Raw genomic sequence first — 20,957 nt, 5'->3', positions numbered from 1 at the left:
TCAGGAACGGGTTTTCCAAGTGGCATATAACTTCTCTTGAGGTCTGCAAGAATAAGATACCTGCCACTGCCTCTAGAATATGAAAGAAAATAAACTAGTCTTATGTTTAAGATACCAAAAGATGAGACAAAAGGAAAAGGCCAGTTTAAAATTCACATCTTCATAGGGGAAAACGCAGCTTCCTAAGAGCGTTGAAAAAATTTTTGCAAACAGGTTGGATTTTAATTCCCCTCCCTCTGAAATTAGTCCATTAGGATGCATAGATAGTCAGGAATTAAGGACAGAGAGAAAATGAAAGAACTGGTATTATTTCAAGATCACAACAATCCAATGCTTTTTATCTGCAACCAACAATTTTATTGAAAATGCAAACTTAGTGAAAGTAATGTAAGAATTGAAACTCTTGCTATTGCTGTATGTGGCATTGATACTGTACTTGGAGGCAACTCCAGGTCATAAAACACATTTTCCCATCAGACCTGATGTTCTTATCTGAACTCTTTATATCTTCCTGTCCCACAACATATAGGAGAGGAAGGAAGAAAATAAAAGCTTCCTGATTATCTGAAATATTACTATCAACTCCTGTTTCTCTTATCAAGTAAAAGTGCTCATGAAACACAATAGAAAGAGAGGCATTTCAACTCTCAGAAAGACAAAGTTGTCACTCAAGTGACAAATGGAGACTAGTCATAGCATGTAATGGGTTACTGACATGACAAAAATCATGACTGAAGTGACTGCATTGTTGTCCCTACATGCTTCAAGTAGAACTACAACCTTACAGATTATATGGTAGGGAATAACAAAGAAAAACTATTATTTCATTTCTGTAATCTTTGCTTTAGAGTCCTCAGGAAGGAATTCTACTTTTAATGTAGTTTCTTTTTGCAAAGTGGTATGAAAACTGCTTGAATCTTTACATAAATAAATGGCAACTTGCCTGACATAACGACCACAGGAAGAAACCAAAAACCCTGTATCTCAGAATAAGTATGTTTAAACAAATTAGGTGAGACCATTGTGTTTTACCTCTGTTTTCAGGTGATATCCATACATACAAACTTTGGAATGAGTTTTTTTAGGGTTCAAAAAAAACCTCACCACAGAAATGTTTGTGCAAATGTACATTTGCAAAGACTTATGTCTAACAGGTTCATATGGCCACCTAGAAATTACTCATGTGCCTTCTCTGCAAACATAAAATATAAAAAATAGAGAGCAAGGTGCAGACAGAATTCTTTGTGTCCAGTCATACAGAGCAAATTGCAAATAAATACTTTAAACCAACAGAAAATCCTACAGAACTTGTCAGATGCATTATGACTTTGATAAAATTAACTCACAATTAGAATATCCCCAGCTTGTAGAAAGTAAGAGTGACCCCTATTCACTCTAAATACTTAATATTCCCCTTTGTGGTAGTTTCTGTAGCTTCCACATCCCTCACTTAAAGGTATGCAACATAAGTTAGTTCAATGAGCCAATGACTCCACATGTCTCAGGAAAATACTAGTGTCCATGATACCAATTACATTGAAAAAAGAAAATCAATCTCTGCATCAACATCCATGTATGTTTTTAGAGCCCACTATTCCAAGGAGTCAACCTCAAAAATTGCTTTTGCTGTTCTTTTTGCAATATTTGGCCAGTTTGTATGTGGGGATTGATGGTGGAGCTTCATTTCAGGCAGAGCCTTCAGGGGAAATCAGAGAGTCAACCATTGTGAGTATAGCAAAAGAAGAAACAAAACCAAAAAGCAAGAAGAAAAAAAACCGTACACAACTCTATTTCTAATTGCTTCCACAAAAGTACTAACCTAATAGAGAATCCAGAACTAAAATCTACTGCATGGAAAAATCTGAAAAAAAAAACAGATTTTGGCCCTCCCATCTTGCACAGCAGATCTTTTCCTCTGATTTGGCTATCCAACTCAAAAGCTTTCAAAGGCTGAGTTGAACAATCATGTTTTCCACTCCAGCATCCTAAAAGAGCTTCCATCTTTCTGTGTAGTCCTACAAGCAAGTTCTCTGCTCCTTTCAGCAATCTTCCAGTTTATGGTTTCCCTCACTTTCTTCAAGCTTCATTGTTCCTTTCCCTCTCTGCTTGCCCCACCTCCCCCTTAGAAGCTTCTCTGGGCCTCATGGCTCAGTTGCTTTCAAAAATCACTCATCTCTCCCTTCACGCAGAGCAGCAGGACAGCATAACAAGAGACTCTTTCTTCTGCTACCAAGCCACCTTTTTGGGGTTTTTTTCAATAAATACAACTAAACAAAACTAACTGTTACAATATCATGCTCAATAGTTAAAAGTATGCACACATATAGAAATTAAAGTTAATTAAGCAGAGCTAGAAGCAGTTCCTTTAAATCAAAGTAACTTACAGAAGAGAGGCCACTGCCAGCAGTTTTGCTGTTTTCAGACTACATCGCCATCATCATATCTCAAATGAGACATGCAATTATTATCTAGAATGGATTTTTGGGAAGGTGTTTCCTTCATGGTGGTAACAATTGAACACTGGTTCCTCATCAAGCTGTTCTACTCAAGTCAGGAGTTCCACACTATGAGCCTGAATAAATTAGCCAGATATGTTATCAAAAATTAATAATGCCCAGAAATAAACCAAGAACATCTGATGCCACACAGAATCATTAAGTAAACAAACAAAGCAAAGTAAATTCCCAAAGGTTCTTATAAAACATTTTTAACCTTGTAAATACTGGAGAAACTCACCCAAAATGCAAACAGTTGTTAGGGAGAGACTTTTAGCAAAACAAATGAAATCATAGAAAGCATCAGCTTGAATACAACTAGATTTAGTCCGAACAAGAAGGGATCATACAGCCTTTCAAAAAACCCACACCCCTCACCCCCCCTCATTTAAGCAATGTATTTAAAAAACCCGAAATAACAAAAATACAACAAACAGTGGTAACCTGAGAGCTAAAACATACAAAAATTTTAAATACTTCACGTGTGTCTTAGGTACTGTGGCCTGTAAATCAGAAGGTATTACTATATAATGGTACTTCTATAAACAGGTATTTCTGCATCTGCTACAAATTTCTCACTTGATCAGAGAAAATCCTAATTACTACTTGCACAAACTAACTTGAAAAGCTGCACTCTCAATTTTCTATTCCTGAAAAACAGAAATAAATGTGCAATCACTTGAAAAACAGATTCCATAAGAAAAAGAAACAACTTTTTCATCCCTTTCAAGATACAAAGGTACAATTGCTTGTATTTCTCTGCACATTAAAAAAAGAAAATATCAGAGTCCTTACTTACTCAAAGAAAAGACATTTTGAAAGAACATGCGGATAGCTGACACGACGAAGTCAAACTAGTGGTGAAAAGTTATATTGCTCTTCATGTAATCATTGCCTTTTATATTACCAGATCCATAGACCACACTTGCAAGGCTGTCAGCCAACTCACACTCTCAACTCAGAAACTTCCATCTTCCTTGCAACTTCAGGGTTTTCAGAAGCGCATATTCGGGATTTATGAGTTTAAATCACTTAAGAACTTCAGAAAGTGTTGCCCTGCCAGAAAAAAAATTATGTATAAACCTTGTAAGGGAAGTGCATTCTTGCAAATCCTACATATATTTTGCACACCATATTTTCCCTGAGTATTTCACACAAGATGCATTGCAGACATGGCACGCGATACAAAAACAAGGCTGTGGATTTGTTAGAGGCGTTTGAGATGACAGAGCAAGAGCATGGGGACAAGGGAATAAAGAAAAATAATTTAAGAATAAGCGTGTTGAAAGAATTGATAAGATTATATAAACAGGAAAAAAATTTAAAACCTAGAGCCTTGAGGTTTTTGGAGAAAACCAAAGGAGAAGAGAAACAGCTGTGCCACAGTGTCTTGTAAAAAATGGATATGAGCAACAGTTATTTAAAGAGAAACAGAATGCCTGGAAGAGCCCTAGCACAGACACACACTAGAGGAGCAAAGTGCACAAACTGAAAAAAAAGTATTTTTTAGAAATTGTCATTTCCAGCAGACTAAGGTCTCAGTTGTCATATGGTAGCAGAAACAAAGTGATTTAGGCTGATATGCATTAAGGTCATATACACAGGGCCAAAGAATACAGTGTGGCACATTCCAGCTTCCCGCAGCAGGAGTTTGATGCAGCTAAGCCATGACAAAAAGGCTTAGAGAGAACAATATTGCAGAAAATGGGATAAAGTAACACAGAAGGGGTTAGCTGCCTGCCACAAGCCCAATGGGGAATTGAAAGAAAAGTCTGCAGGGACAGCAGCTCACACTGGCAAAGGAAATGGCATTGTTCAAAAGGGTAACGTTTTCCAAAACACTTAAGGGTTTTGTTTCATGCTATACACAAAGGAATTGTTATTCAAAAAATAAATTGTTTACACTGTAAAAGCCTGAAAACAGCATTTGGTGTATCGATGTATTTTAATGCTCACAACATCCCAAATAAGCACCAATCAGTCTTCAGCATCATAGATTTGGTTCACGTTCTATAAATAAGTCACTCAAAAATAGTTTAAAATTGTAAGTAATTTAAAAATTGTTTGGGTTTCATTCATCAGTGGTCTTTTTGTCAGCTTGTTTTAAGTAATTAATTTTCAAGTCATCTTTTCTTAGAACCATCCCATCTGTTGCACTAACCAGGGAAGTTATGTAGTCTTCGTTGATGTAACAGGAGTTACTCAAAAGATGCATCTTCTCAAGGATCTAAAAAGCACAGTTCTAACAGAGAAGCAGAATTCAATATATTTCATCCCATATTGTTTTAAGCAGCGCTTATGCACAGGACTTCATGCATGACTCCAAACAACTCTTTACCTAGTCAACAGCAAAAGTCAGATGTCACACAACATACTGATTTTCCATTAAAAGATACACAGAGAATTTATACAGTTTAGCAAACACTTTAAACCACGACTGAAGCCACATCTAAATGATGCTAAGGGTATCAATATCCTGCCTGAATTTAGCACTATGTATCCTGTTGAAAACTCAGAGAAACTACTTTTCCATAAGCATCCAAGATGACAAAAGTAAGTAGAAATCTGCCTTCAGTATTAGAGCTTATAGAAATAAACACATGGCTGCAGGCCTAAGACAATTCTTTAATAAGGAAGAAGTAGTTATGGAATGTACTGATTCAGGGGAAGAAAAAAACCAGTGTGCTCTCTGCCAACCCATTGGCTTGAAACCTTTGCAACACTTTATTCCATAAGACAATAGCAAATGGGCAGCACAGGGTTATAAATACACATCAACTTCTGTTTCGGAAGACAGAAATCCTCACCCACTGTACTGCAAAGGCAGTTTGAGCTGTTCCAGCCCAAGAGCAAACTGACAGAGCATCAGCTTTAACTTATTTCATTTCACTCATCTTTCCAACCTTTTCTATGCTGGCTATTTTATCACTGCCCAGGAAGAGACTAAACAGGCCAACTTCTGTCAGCTGCTGCCAGAAACCCACATGAATTTCTAAAAGACCCCATATCACTTGTGTTTCTTTTTAACATTCCAGGAATACAAGCCTTTCTAGATGCTCATGAGTCCTCGCTAATAAATAACTGTGGGGAAATAGCAGAGCCTGACCCAAGTCCCCATCTTTATTGTAGCCACTCCAATGGACATTCTTCTATTTGTTCATCTAATTAATTTTTCCCAAGAGGCAATAGGGTATTTTGGTGTTTTCGTTCTTTTTTCCCCCCCCAATTATGACCATTGAAGCAGGTGCACACTTCCACTTAAATTAGCACAAAACATGAAAACAGATTATACCTGCTATCATTAATCTGAAATCGTATTTCAGTTTAAGTTTGATTTGCTTTTTAGCATGATCAGCACTGTTTTTCACTAACACTTTCTAAAGAAGTACAGAAATATTCTACTGGGGAACAAAAAAATAATTTCACAGGTAGCTTGTTTTGCTGAGTTGTCTTAAGATATCCATTCATTACTCTTGGCACATAATTGCAGTTTCAAATGCACCCAGCACCCACTTACTTGCATATTCTCCCTTCTGAAACGCTGCAAGGTGGGCTTAAATGGTGAACAATTGGATCTATCTAATTTTTTCATATTCACATAAATATTACAGATTCTTACATCCCTTCTGTTATATTAGGATGCCTTCTGTTCTTCTGATATCCCTGTGCTAACTGCACAGTGTTCTCAAATAATTTATACAGCAAACAGCCTGATGATCCAGAGACTTAAAGCTCAAGAACAGGTGAGGATTCCAAGACAGATTTTTCCTCCAACTGCTTAGCATGAGATACTGTACTTTGTTTTTAGCTCCAAATCCATGACAGCCAAGTTGATGTACAGTCTTTACAGTCGTCTCTCAAGGACCTCGTATACAACTTAAATCTATAGTAATGAAGTCAATGGATAGTGGTTTTGGAACAAGATCAAACAAAAGTGCACAAGCTGCATTTAGGATATAATGTCACCTTAAACCCCATTCTCAGAAGCAAATAGCCTCAGCTCAGGTAACGCCTGAAGTTTGTTCAGCCCATATTCCCCTATCAAAAAAAAACCCTGCCTAGAAAAGATCAGTCATGAAACTTAACGGAAACTTAGCAGCAAAATTTCTGCAACATGAAAAGCAGAGTAAGGCATGTTTATTGTGGCTGGAAGTGCCTTATTAACTTTTACACATTCCTGTGTTTCAAAACAAATACAAAACTGCTCATTATGGCAGGTTTTGTAAAGCATAAACTGCCTTTTAGAAAACTAAGTTCGAGTACAACCCCAAGTACATATGCCTTTCCTGCAATAACAACAGGATCATGAATTTTAAGCTGATCACTATCACCATCTCATCACTGCTCTATATTTGGTCCTGCTCCAAACAGTTAAAAATGCCTTGGGGAAATCCAGCCTATTTAATATATCAGAATGCCAAGAATTATCTAAATCATTATTTGTTTTATTAGCAGCAATTCTCAAATACATGAGCTTTTTTATTTCATTAAACATTTAATTACAACTGTAAACAGACATACATGAATAGCAACAAAAATAAAAATAGAATGACTGTTATTTATGAGCCACAACAACTTTATCAGTTACAAAACAAGCTGCTGATTATGTTGACATCATCCAGCCAAAAATGAAACTTACTAAGCTCTCTCAAAATCTTGTTTTTAAGATGAGGAATTAATAAAATACACTTTATTCATCTACAAATACCGCATATAGAGAATTTTACAAGTTGTGCAAGAGCGGGGAAATATAGGGAAATTTTTTTCATCTTCAGAGAGCAAGCCAAAGTAGTATTACTAAAAATACCACTCTGATATTTCTTTGTCCAGGGCTAGATGCTATCTACACAGTCAAATTCACAGTGCATTGATCAAAACAAAAGAAGACAAATCCCTATAAAAATATTCAAATCCTATGTTATATTTGGAAAGCCTTTATAAAAGTTAAAGTATTCTGAGGAGCAAATCCTATTAAGAAAAAAAAAATAGACTAAGTTTTGATGGATAAGCACTCAAACAAAGCCTAGGAATAAGTTTCCAATCTAATAAAAAATATTTTCTGATTAAATCAGTTCACTTAACAGGCACCAAGGTATAATTCAGTTCTCTCTTCCCCCTTTCAATTTCTGAGTTTCTCCCAATCCCTACACACATTTCTTTAGCTGAGTGGCCACTCTGCCCACAAGAAGCCCAGCATTTGTCACTTGAGGGGACAGTGGGTTAACTGCCTTCCCTTGAAACACAAATGACCAGGGAGCCTCTGAGTGCCTCATTTCTCAATGAATGGATCAACTGCATCCACACCAGGCTGGGGAGCACCTAGGTACACACCCAGCTCATCTCTGCCACATGGGCAGGCAGGTCTCAAGCAAGCAGCAGCCCATGTCCTGGACTTGGCTGTTCAGGGAATATGGATCCCAGCACACACTAATTGCCTAGCAGAGATAGATCCTCAAGTAATCTACTTTTGTTCCCAGAAACTGTGAAAGCCAAGTTGCAAACAACTTGATTGTCCACTAAGACTTCGCAATCTTACAGACATTGGAGGAGTGCCCCTGCATGGCAAAATGAATGCTACACTTTTTCGCTCTACCAGCTGTCATCTAGGAGTGCAAAAATTTTAAAAATTCCACCCAAATTTCATTCTAAGAAATATCTTTTCAGACTCTGAAATACGACAGAGGAGCTATTTGGCGTATATGGATATACGGACCTTGTAAGACATTAGCAGGGTGCCTATTTTTTTCCTCTCAGTAACGAAACCATAAAAAGGCATGGAAATCAGACCTGAAATAATGTTACAAAAAAAGCAAAGCAAGAGGTGGGCTGTTAGAAACCCATCTCTTGTGCCTCAAGAAAACATTCCATCAGGGGAGACAGATCTAACAGTTTATTGCCAGCACAGGACTTTCTTTTTCAGGAACAACGAAGAGTATATGATTTCCCATCATGAATGGCAATAAAGCAGGGCTTATTAATCATTGGCCAATTGTTTCCATCCTTCTGATAGTCTGGTAAAGTTATTTTACCTTCAGTATTTTCGCATTCCTGCTTATGGAATGGAAAAAGGCCTAAGCTAAACACACAACCAACCACAGCAACTAGCTTCTTTGGGCATCATCTACGAACAGTGATGATGGCATTTTTGAGGAGATATTCATGAAACATAATTTTCCTGGTGTTTTAAGCACTGCTACTACCCTTAGGTGTGTTACAATCAATGGTCAGCTACAAGACCAAATCACTGAAGACTGCAGAGTATTTGGTTGTGTAACAGACAAGGAGATTAAGTTGCAAGTTTCTGCAGCTCCTTTTTCAAAATGCTTAAACAAGGATGGTAAATGCTGTTAAAATAAAGGACGACAGTAGCAAAAAAATAATTTGGATTTTCCTTAATGCTGGTAGCATTAGGACAAGTTAAGTAGGGGAAAGCATTTTTCCTATACCTACACTGAAGTTAACATGTGGAAGAAATGCAGACTAAGGCATGTCTTTTTTTCAGAAACCAGAAACTTTCATTTCTAAGAAGTCTTGAATAGGCTGAATTAAATTATAAATTAACTTCTATATGCATATATAAATTAATTTTAATAGCAACTTTGAAACTTTATTTTGTATTCCTGTGCAACAACATAAAGGCAGACACTATAAATTAAGATTGTTGCAGTGAATATGCCTCTCAAATACTTTAAATTTAGCTTTAGAGATTTGGACTTTGAAAGTGACTGATGAAACCATCAGAACGGATGTGTTAATTAATGCAATGTTGAATTATTTTCTCATACACCACAGAATGAAGAGCTGCTCCTAGGATTAGTGTATTTGGTTTACATGGCTAGGTTTTGGGGGGCAAGGGGACCCTGCAGAGCTGGCCTCTGTGAGACCAGTGGCTGCCCCATGCTGGACACTGCCAGTTCCAGCTGGCTCCATGACAAACCTGCTCTTTGCCAAAGCTGGGCCCATCAATAGGACTGCTTGGTGCCTCTGTCAATAACACATATAAGGAAAAAAAAAACCTGCTGCCCAGGAGCTATGGGAGAGGAGCAAGAAAAATGTGAGAGAAACAGCCCTGCAGACACCAAGGTCAGTGAAGGAGAACAGCAAGGAGGAGTTCCAGGTGCTGGAGCAGAGATTCTGCTGCTGCCCACGAAGAGAGCAGGTTGTGCCCCTGCAGCCCACAGAGGACCCCACCAGAGCAGTTTTATCAGCAATCCACACTGCAGCCCATGCCAGAGCAGGTGGATGTGCTCTAAAGGAAGCTGTAGCCTGTGGAGAGCCTACAAAGGTGCAGGAAGTGCAGCCCATGGGGGGCCCATGCTGGAGCAGTCCATGCCTGGAGTTCACCCCATAGGGAGGACCCATGCTGGCACAGGTTTTGGAGAGCTATAGCTTGTGTGGAGGACCCACACTGGAATAGCTCGAGATCCCACACCACAGCTGGGGACTGTGAAGCAGAAGGAGTGACAAAGTGTTATGAACTGACTGCAGCCCCCATTTCCCAAAACCCTGTGCCACTTGTGGGATTGAGGGGAAACAGGCTAAAGATTCAGGAACAAAGGACTGAAACTGAGCCTGGGAGAATGGGGGGAGGAGAGAAGGTGATTTAATCTTGTCCTTGTTTCTCACTATCCTAGCCTATATTTAATTGGAGAGAGATGAAATTAATTTTCCCAAGTTGAGTCTGTTTTGCCTGTGACAGTAATTGGTCATCTCTCTATCTTTATCTCAAGCTAAGACATTTTATCTCATGTTCTCCCCCTGTCCTGTTGAGGATGGGGAGAGACAGAGTGGCTTGGTGGGCAGCTGGCAGAAAACCAAGGTTAACCCACTGCAGCTAAAAAGAGAAAAAAACCTATTAGGCATCATATTTTCACTGCTTTGCAATACAAAATTACTTTTGTGTGTTGTAACTACAGTAATAAATTACTCAGGATTTGAAATTCCCCGTACCACTTTCAAAAGAAAACATTTTATATTTTTTTGCTCTAAAATGTTATTCAGTATTTCCCAACACTGCTCAATTATTTTGGTCCCCTTTTTCCACTTTTCTGAACATTTATTTTCTCTAATTATGTTTGTCTACAAAGCATTACTGAAGAAAGACACCTGCAAGGAAATTGGCATTTCAACATAAAAATTCCCCTCCACACACAATCTGTCAGCAGTGAAGCAAACTGCATGCTACTACTTCAGGAAGAATCACAACTCATGCTAAGTACCACTGCTCCAGGCAGGCAATCCACATACCAGTCTCCCGTTGAGAAAAATCCCAAATCCCTCTGACTTAATAGAGTTTGTTCCTTTGGTTTTAATGGTGAAACCTAAATATAGACATCCATCTCCAGGACCAGACAGATATTTGGAATTATAATCTGCAACCACACCATCAAAACTTCAAATATAGGAAACAAATTCTCTAGAACCCTCTGAATTGTCCCCATCACCTTCCTACATGGCACAAGCTACTCACTTTGGTATCTAACATTATAGCAGATGACAAATTATTTATACCTGCCTAGTACAAAAGACTCTGACAACTGTGCAGCAAGCACAGCATCGCTGCTCAGGGAAGGCAGGGGATTGTCCTGCTCTGCTCTGCACAGCCTGACCTCGACTGCTGTGTGCAGCTCTGGGTGCCACAGTATAAGAAAGATCTAAAGTGAGTCCAAAGGAGGGCAATGAACATGGTGAAAGGCCCGGAGGGGAAGCCATAAAAAGTGGCTGAGGTCACTTGGATTGTTCAGCCTGGAGAAGATTGAGGGGAGACCCCACAGCCACCTACAACTTCCTCATAAGAGAAAGTAGAGAAGCAAGTTCTTTTCTCTTGTGACCAGCAACAGGACCTGAGGGAATGGCCTGAAGTTATGTCAGGGGAGGTTTATGTTGGATATTAGATAAAGGTTCTTCACCCAGAGAGTGCTTGGGCTGGAACTGGCTCCCCAGGGAAGTGGGCACAGCACCAGCCTGACAGAGCTGAAGAAGCATTTGGACAACACTCTCAGGTACTTGGTGTGATCCTTGGGGTGTCCTGTGCTGGGCCAGAGTTGGAGTTGTAGATGATTCCTGTAAATCTCTTCCAAATCAGGATAGTCTGTGATTACATGAACTAATTTAACTCAAAAGAAGACATGTGTTTGCATTTATTTCAAGACTAGGGTTGTTTTGGGAATGTTTTTTGAATTCTGATTTATATCCTTGCAATATTCTTCCTTAAACTGAAGCCATTGCCACTGTCCAGCAACTGCTTTGGCTTCACTGGGTTCTACCCCTGCTATGTGCTTTACATCAAGCTATGTCCACCTTCTTTGTTTAGGTGTTGCAGGCTATAGATATGCACATGGTGTCTTCTGCATCCTTCTGGAGATTACAAATCTGTCTTCTGACTTTTAACATTAGTGTTAATTTTAATGTAAGAGCAGAAATGCATTTGGAAACTGTCCAACAATGCTTTTGTTAAGAATTTCCAATATCAAAAAAAAAAGGAAGAGAAAAACAAAAGCTGCCTAACAGACTTACTGATTTTTGAATAATAAAAATGAACTGGCAAAATGGGATTTTGGAATTTCAACTTTTATAAAGGTAAATTAAAGGTGAAATAAAGCTATATTTTATTTATGATTTGCTCATGCAGCTCTGAAAAGTACTCTGGCCACGCTTGTCAGGCACTTTTGTAAACTGTCTTAAGCCTAAGAGTTGCATATTAGATATTTGCCTCTGCTGCCAAGTGACACTGCTATCCCTGTACCTCACGGCCACTCTTCTCCCTGGGTAGCACTGCTGCCAAAGGCATAGCAGTGTGCTGAGCAACAACATCAACTGGTCAAGTAACAGCAAGAGCCCTTAGAATCACATTGCCCTTGCTGCTGATCAGATCTTCAGCAGAAAAAAAACCTAAAAAATGATGCAATAATTGTCAATAATTTCTCCTAATTAAGATTCTTCAAAAATAACAGACTGAGGATTGCCAGGAAATAACACTGTCCTGAAAACAGGTCTCCCCAAAAGTTAGTTTTGAACCAGTTTCTTAAAAGAGAATTTTTTCAATCTTTTAACATAATTAAGCAAATAATTAAATTTAGATGTTATTAGAGAAAGACTACCGCTACATCCTTGAGGAAGAATACCTGTGTTTTTCAAAAATAAATATATGATTGAAGCATATCTCTTGTAGCTTAGAAAGAAATCTGTTCCATTTTGAAGCTTTTATTATTTAAACTTAAGTTCTCTAGAATTCTTTGCTGAGGTGCCAGGAAAACAGCTATTCAAGAACTGGCATTACTGTGGGATGCAGAGACATGATGGGGAGCTGCTGCAAATTAAACCAGACCCAGTAACTCCTATCAGCTAAAGTTTACCCCGTTAGCTACTTTTTCCCAATCCCTACCTCCTCCTTTTTCTCTTAATGAATTCACATTAGTTAAACAAGGCAACACCAGACAAAGAGAAAGAAAGAAACAAAAAAAACCCACTATGCAAAGAAGATTAAGAATATTTCACTCAACTGTTTTCTCTCCAACACTTCCAATACCAGGCAAACAATTTCACGAAGAGGCAAAAGGAACTAGTTGAAGCAAATACATGGAATCTGAAAAATTTCAGCTCTGCAGGGATTTCAGGCAAATGTTTGCAACCTCACTGTGGTCACATCTACAGTGTTGGACTTCCTCACATCTCTTGTAAATTCCTCCATTAACAGTATGCCTCTTTAGCACACTGGGTACAGCATGCATGTACCCTGAGGCCTGACTTCAGCAAAAACTCCTCACTGGGCCTTCAAACATGTTACAGCAAAATAATGTAATCTTAAATACAGCATCTGAGTTCACAAAAGAACAGAGGTGGGTTGTGTTCAAATCTTTTCTGGTACAAGCTGTGTTGCTGCTACTTGCATAAAGAAAGCCCTACAAAAACAGCTAGCCAATAAGCCACACTATATTAAGATCCATTTGAGGAACAATTAATTAGCAAGACACCAGCAGGATGTTACAGATTTTTACTTCCTCTATGGTCAGTCAATAATTAAGTATTGATCAGTTTTAAGGAAACTCAGTCATATTTGTGCATCTGAACTTGTTCTGTGTTTTCAGAAGAGATAAAGTAGTTGAATTTTGAACCTCTTTACCATAGCCTTGAACCTCTTTACCACAGTCCTCAGACTGACGTCTGTATAGCAAAAGCCTAAAACAAACCAAAAACCACAGCACCAAAACTCACAACTTTGCTACAGTTTTAAGACCTGGAAACAAACTGTTTCTATCTTTGACAATCTTTTTACCTAAACAATTTGATACAAATTGGCTTCAGAAGATGCTTTTTAAACCAAACTCTATGTGGATTAGTAAGTGTTGTACATGATTTAGTTAGGCTATTCACTTCAACAAAAAGTCAGTAGAAAATACCTACTGTGGCCTACAAGGTCTAACTATGAGTAATGAACAAAATATGCTGGCCCAATTTCATCCCTGTTACAACTGAAATCAATTTAAGAAATCATTTCAATGAAGCAAAACTCAATCCCCTCCATAATGCTGAAAGAGCACATATGAAACTTCAAAATCTGTTCATGTGTACCTTGACTTGCACTCACTATATATCCCTCTTCTGCCTAACCTGTCATTGTACAGCATCAAGCCTGGGATTACATACTTTTAAATTCAGTACCTCCATGAATGCTCACTCCTTGGATTTTGATTTTCCTTGTAGGTTTCAAGTAACATGATTATCTCAGAGGGAGCTGTAATGAAATGTTGTGCAAACTTTGTGAGGTGGATGGAGGATATGAGTATCTTCATTATTGGCCATAAGTGATCACATGTCAATGACTGTACCATTCAAAATGGTGCATCTCAGAGTAATTAGTTTGTCTCTTGGAGTGAAAGAGTGAAGTGTAGGAAATAACTTCTCTAGGAAGAGAACGCTCAAAGCCCTCAAAAATTCATCTGAAAACAAAAAATAACCTTGCTCTAAAACTGTATAAGCAAAATAGAATTTATAAATAAATAGACATTTTATTTATATTCATGCAATAGCCTGTCTGTTACAACACTCATGAGTAATGCAGTTGCCATAAACCATAAAAAAAGTATTTTCATGTATCTGCTGTTAGTATATCAGTGTCCTTTGGGGTAGTCACAATAAACATAAGTTAAATAAATATTTTACAGCAAAGAAGGGACATCAATGCTCCATTTTTTTTCTCTTTGCATTGTTTAAATAGGCTGTGGGAGTAAAAATAACCAGATCAAATGAGAGGGGAACCCCCAGAACAACATGCATTACAGAGAAAGCTTTTCACACATATGCTGCAGGGATATTGAAGACAACTATTGTGACAAAATACTGACTGAATAAAAATAATCATAACCCCCAGGAATAACAACAACCAAAGAAAAAAAAAAAAACAGCTACAAAACCACTCACAAAATAAAGGTTTTGCACTTTCAATCTTCAAACAAGTTAATGCCTATTTTCTTTCTTCCTGCTAATATTGTGACAAGGCTTAATATACAGATATCTGACCATTCAGCTAGCAGATATCAAACCATTGACAGATTAATCCCCTCTGCAATTAATAATTATTCATTTGATCACAGATATCAACATGTAGCAAAATCTGTTACAAAAGACACAGCTCAGATTTCTGTGCTTTTGATGTTTTAGCTGTACTGAGATGAGGCACTGACCTGTTCTTGATTGACAATGGGAAGAATACTCCACTTACAAGCTTACTACTGTGAAACGTTGTTGTCAGGGTGAAGAATCACAAAATTGTGTTTAAAATCAGACAGAATTCAATACCTTCCTCAACATTTGAAATGTGATCTTTCCAAAAGATCATCAGTTCTTGTCATTTCCCTGGAAGTATAAACAACTCAAGTTTAAGATTTCACTAAAAGGGATAAAATACTCTCTGCAGGTTAGGGAGAAGGGAGGGTTACAGTCTATGAAGTACTTGGTAAAGGACCTTCTTTCAGGTTTCATCTCTAAAGGACTCTACTATGCCATCTAGGATTTTCATGTAATAAAGGCAATTTACCCTTCTTATCAGACCATTTCTATTCAAAGAGACTTGAGGTGGCTGTTCCAGAAGAAATATTTTCCTGTACCTCTTGAAGTCAATGTGACTGTGATTGCAAATTACTGACTAATGTAAAGAATAACAGACTGTTGCATTATGCAAGCCCATCCACATTCTTTTGCATCCCTGTAAATGCAGCTACTTTCCTGTCTTGATTGTACTGTACACTCTAACAATGGGTTTCACCTAATAAGCTATTCAGGAAACTTACATAGCATGCAGGTCATCTCAATCCATTTCCTTGCTGTTACAAGTAACATGAAGAATGCTTTCAAACATCATCTGAGACAGGAACACTTTGAAGCACCTTAAATTCTCATAAAATATTCACTAGAGCTATCCACAGTATCAGTCCTATTGTGGCCTCAAACACAGTTAAGTCATGTACTACTGCTGCAGCAAGAAAAGTCTTGAAGGAAATCTCTACCCCACATAGGTAGAATATGTTCAAAGTCCCATGCATGGAGAAGAAAAAGATGGGGGAGGGGGAGAATGCAAATTACATCTAAAATTACAAACAAAACAAAACAAACAAAAAAACCCCAACCACCAGTTCTTTTAGCTATTCTAGAACTACATTATAATCACCATGAGATAAATGTTCTAACCTCCATCTGCACCATCCCAATCTTTCTCCTCCCACATCAGTGCTGAATTCGCTAGAGTAGAAGAAGGCATCAGCCAAGAACGTTAAAAAATATTTCCAGTTAGAAGGAGACTTGCATCTAGTTTGGAACAGCACTGACATCCCCTTTACCTCAGATCTGACCACTATGGGACCTCTAAATAGCTCCTTCTCTATCATTTGGGAAATGCCATGCCCAACTACTGAAGCAACACTTCTCTTCTGGAGTCCCAGCTGGCAGACAGCCTAACAGAGTACCTAGATAGAGGTCTAGAAATTAAAAAAAAAAAAAAGGGGGGAGGGGGGGGAAGAAGCTGGCTTACGTGCTCCAGTTTGTCTTTCCTCCTCAGCCAGACACTGGCACTGTAGTCCTGCTGCTTGACAGTGCTGTAGAAGTTCGCACCTACTCTGGTGAGGCTTGGGGAAGGCTCCCTGGGTCTGCTCTTCAGCCTCATCTGCTCGAAGCCCTCATGGGGGGATGAGGAGAGCCAGTCATGCCTGACTTCCATCTTGACATGACAAGGCAAAGTCCAAGGGAAAAAAAATCAGAAGAAATCAAGAAATTAAGAGGTACTAAACGAAGATGGTCCAAAAGGGAGCAGGATGGGGGAAGAAGAAAGAGAAGAAAATCAAAAAACCCCTTAAAACCAGAAAATGGTAAGAGAAGGGGGAGACAAGCAGAAACAAGGTAGAGTGAAGGGAGAAAGAAAGGCTGCAGGTACGAGAGAGGAGCGGGCTGGGAGAGATGAAGGGGCACTCGGGCAAGAAGACGCTCCAAGATGCCGCTGCTTGTTGCCCTGGCCGCCAGGAAGCTGCAGTCCAGGACCGACGCAGCGGGAAGCGGCTGCCTGCGGCTCTGCCCGGGACGGAGGCGAGGGGCGGCGCGGCCCCGGCAGCCGAGGCCGGGCGGGGCTGCCGCCTCCAGCCCGCCTGCAGGTTGGCGCAGTGGAGGGGCCGCCGCCCGCCCGGGGATGAGCCCGGCTCCTCCCCCGCCTGCCCTCCCCGCAGCCGCCGGCACGGGAGAGCCCCTTCCTTTTGACAGGAGCTGCCTCCGCCCTCCCGGTGCCCCCCGTGCCCCTGGGGAAGTTGTCTCGTCTCCTCTCCGCTCGTCCCGGCGGCACCGACCCGCCCGCAGCCCGCCGAGGGCTGGGCGGCCGCTTGCCACTCCCTCTCCTGGAAGCCTTTGTCCGATCTGCCCGAGGCGGAGGCTCCCGGGGCCGCCGCCCGCTGCCCTGCCCTGCCCGTCCCGGGGTGGGCTGTGCCCCTCGCCCCGCCCGGCCCCGCCGCGGCCGCCGGGGGATGCGGGGCTACGGCCGCCGGGGCCACCGCGCCGGCCTCTCCCGCAGCACCTCGCCGTCACCGCGTCCCCTCCCTCTCTCCCTGGGCAGGGGCTCCCGGTTCTCTCGAGCGTAGCCAGACCGAGCTGCCGGCCCTTTCGCCGGGGCGGCCAGGAGCGCACCTCGCCTGACCAGCAGGCGAAAGCCCCGGCTCGGCTCCGGTCCAGGTCCGAGTCCTGCCTGGAAGCCCCCGCCGCCGCAGCGGCTCAGCCAGCACCAGACCTCAGAAATCGAATCTCTTGTGTGGTCCCGATGGACAGGGTCGCTGGGATGCCCACATTCGTAGATCCCTGGCATCTAGGATTTCTCTCATAAAATAAAAAGACCTTCTAGGGTGGTTTCTATAGTCCGCTGCCACCTCTTTTAGTAGAAGTTGATGTGTGTTGCTATTTAGCTCAAACGTGTTTCAGCAGAAAAAAGGACTTTCCTTTTTCACACTATGAAAAGCCACCTCGCTAATTGCCCACACACTCTGTAAAGCTATATCAGGCATAGACAAGAAAACTTTCTCACACTGTGCATCAAGAAATATTTACTGGAGCTCAGAACAACATTTTAGTTTCCTAGTCGATATTTGTCATCAGGCAAGTGTTTGCATGTATTTCAGTGCTTTGGAAATAGGTGTCTCTATGAGTATGTACAATTGATACATCGGCATCTGGAGATTTTTTTTCCCCTGCTACAGAACTACACTGATGTCATTATTCTGATAAAGGGATGCTGAGCTAGAGATCTACACTTGAATGCAGTTAACTGAAAATAGCCTTTAAATGGTAAAGAAGTACAACCAGACACATTTCTGAGAAAATTACAGAAGAATCCCTGGCTACTCACTTGATCTACAGTGAGCTCTACTTCCATCTGATCAAAAGGCAAATTTAAAATATCCTTGTGATTTGACTTAAGGTGTATTATTGCAAAATATGGGTCAGAAACCGGACAGATAAATAATTTTTTCCTGTCAAAATTCTAAAGACAAAGGCAAAACTCACATTACAACTCAAAATTGAGGATTATTATTGGTAATACTAGTATCTTTGTGAAATACTGGAAGAATAAACTGAACAGTAACAGAAGTTTGGTAGGAATATAAATTACAGTATCTTCTTCTAAAACTAGAAAGACAATTACAAAATCCTTACCTAAATACTACTACAAAAAAAGAGTGTAACAAAATACCAACAACCAGAACTGTCAATATTGTATACTTTTAACTCACCAGTATAAAGTACTTGCAGTTTTCTTTCTAATAACTTTCTAGTTTCTTCAGTTAGGAAATGTAGGTATTTCCAGGATTGTCAATACAGCCTCAAAACACCTGGATCAAGAATGAGACCTAAATGATCCTGCTGCATGCAGGACACACTGGATGGCACTGAGATTTAATCGCTGGCACATCCCAGCTGCAGCAGTTTTAAGTTAACACACAATAACTTGATTAGAGATCTGCTGAACTGAACTTTAGTTGCAGATGCCCATTTAGGAATTCTATATACTCATAGATGCACCTACTCCCAAAGGACTGGAATAAATGCAAACATTCAGTCAGAAGAAAGGAAAAGAAGGGAAAACAAAAGAGCCTCTATGTTTCTTCAAATATATAATATCCCAACAGGTGTATATATACATACATATATATGTGTGTGTGTGCATATATATATATATATAATTCTTAGAAAAACTGCATGTGCTATAAATCAGGACTTCTTCATGCTGCTTTTGCATAAGAATTTTCACTTTGTTTCTCTAACAGTACATGAAGCACTTCAACCTTTTCTTTATCCTTCTGATCTTTCTTGGTTTTGCTGCTTGCAAATATTAATAAAGAAAAGTTGTTAGTGTCACTCTGCAGTTGCCACCGGCTTTGCTCCCCATCCCTTAATACTGCAACAGAATCAATATGCCACTATACTTGAGTACAAGGCATTGTCTCATTCCCCCATGCGTACTGGATTAAGATTTTTTTAGAACATATATTAGCTATTTGGTAGGGTTCATTTATCCTACCTCCCCTAGCTTCACTACCAGCAGACCTTCTCAACTGCCAGAGGAACGTCTTTCTGCCTATGCAGGACAGCCAGATAATGGAGTCCTAAAGTTGCTTTTAGTCTCTAGGCTATAAAGAGAGAGTTTGTGCCTCTTTCCAAACACCCTCTTTGACATGTAGGTGTGCTGCTTTCTACTACTACTACTGCCAACATTATTATTATCCCAGTCCTATTCTCACTAGGAATGAGAGAGAAAAGGCAAAAAAAGAAGCATGGAAAAAGTCTGTTAAAATCATGCGAACAAGCTATACTTGCTAAGCCTTTCTTGCATGCTGACCCCAAGCAGAAAAGATTTCTAGTGGGAAAAACGTAATCTAATGACTATAAAATTTTGTGTTTTCATAAAAAATTTTACTCAGGCAAAGTAATAAGCTAAGAATACAATGTCAGTCCCTAGTGAATACATGGTTATTAATCTAATTTGAAAAGAGTAAAGAGCTATTTTCCAGATTTTGTGTTCCAGTTTATTTCCAGGTTAGATCTATGCAAAACCCCCCCAGTTTTGTTCAAACAACCACAAGCATATCAACCAACTTAATTCAAAGATAATTCAACTCATTAAAATTCAATCAGTTCTGTAGTAGATAAGCAATTCCAATTGGCTGTATGAGCTGGATTAAACTGCTGTCTTTCTTTTCTGTCTTTAATTTTCAGAATTACCCAAACACCTGCGCCTGTCAAGGCCCTTTGCTTCCATACCCAGATGACTACAGCAGCAAGGATGACTGAAATTACAAACATCACACTTATATAATTAGCAATAGATGCAAGTCACACATATCATTATATGATTTTACCTTACCATGGTTCAGGCTACAATTTTCTTCAATACGCTGCCCATCTTATCAAGACTCAGAGGAACTCCTTTAAAGCAATCTACAGAATTTTCCATTTTCTATACCAACAGGATGAATGCTGTAGGGGGCAGAGTTAACTCAGGCCAATACAAAGAAAATTAGGATATAAGTGGAAACATGTAGGTAGGGCTTCAACAGATTTACTTTTTTAAAAAGACAGCTTCTATTTCTTCCAAAAATCTTATCTAGATAAGTTTTAAAGGACCTCCTTCCTGTGCTTCAGCTTTCTAAACATACTTTTTTTTTATGAAGGGGTTTTAGCAATTCAACATATCTACAAGAACCTTAGAACTTTTATCAGCAAATGACATACACCTAAAACTATAAAAATTCCTACAACAAAACTTTATTTTGGCTGCATAGCAATCCTTGCATGTATGCACCTGTAATAGATTCAAAGCCTCCTTACAAAGTACTAATTTCTAATGCAGAGCTGGGCTGCATACCAGCACTGACCCACTTTTTAGAATGTACTACACCTGACCAAAACAGCAGGCAGCAATTGCCTTGCAGGCTT

General features: G+C 39.7%; 1 protein-coding gene across 1 annotated transcript in view; it reads right to left on the bottom strand.

Moving 5' to 3' along the window:
* PLD5 (phospholipase D family member 5) overlaps positions 1-16,707 on the bottom strand; it is a gene marked incomplete at both ends in the record, with an annotated part of 165,134 nt that extends 148,427 nt beyond the window's left edge. Inside the window, one exon of the mRNA XM_084202186.1 lies at positions 16,522-16,707. Coding sequence (XP_084058312.1) covers positions 16,522-16,707 — 186 coding nt within the window. The remainder of the gene's footprint in view (positions 1-16,521) is intronic.
* Positions 16,708-20,957: the final 4,250 nt, after the last annotated feature.

Source organism: Fringilla coelebs (genome assembly GCF_963513975.1).
Source record: "Fringilla coelebs genome assembly, chromosome: 3".
Classification (NCBI taxonomy): Eukaryota; Metazoa; Chordata; class Aves; order Passeriformes; family Fringillidae; genus Fringilla; species Fringilla coelebs.
This window is presented reverse-complemented; position numbering and strand designations above follow the sequence as displayed.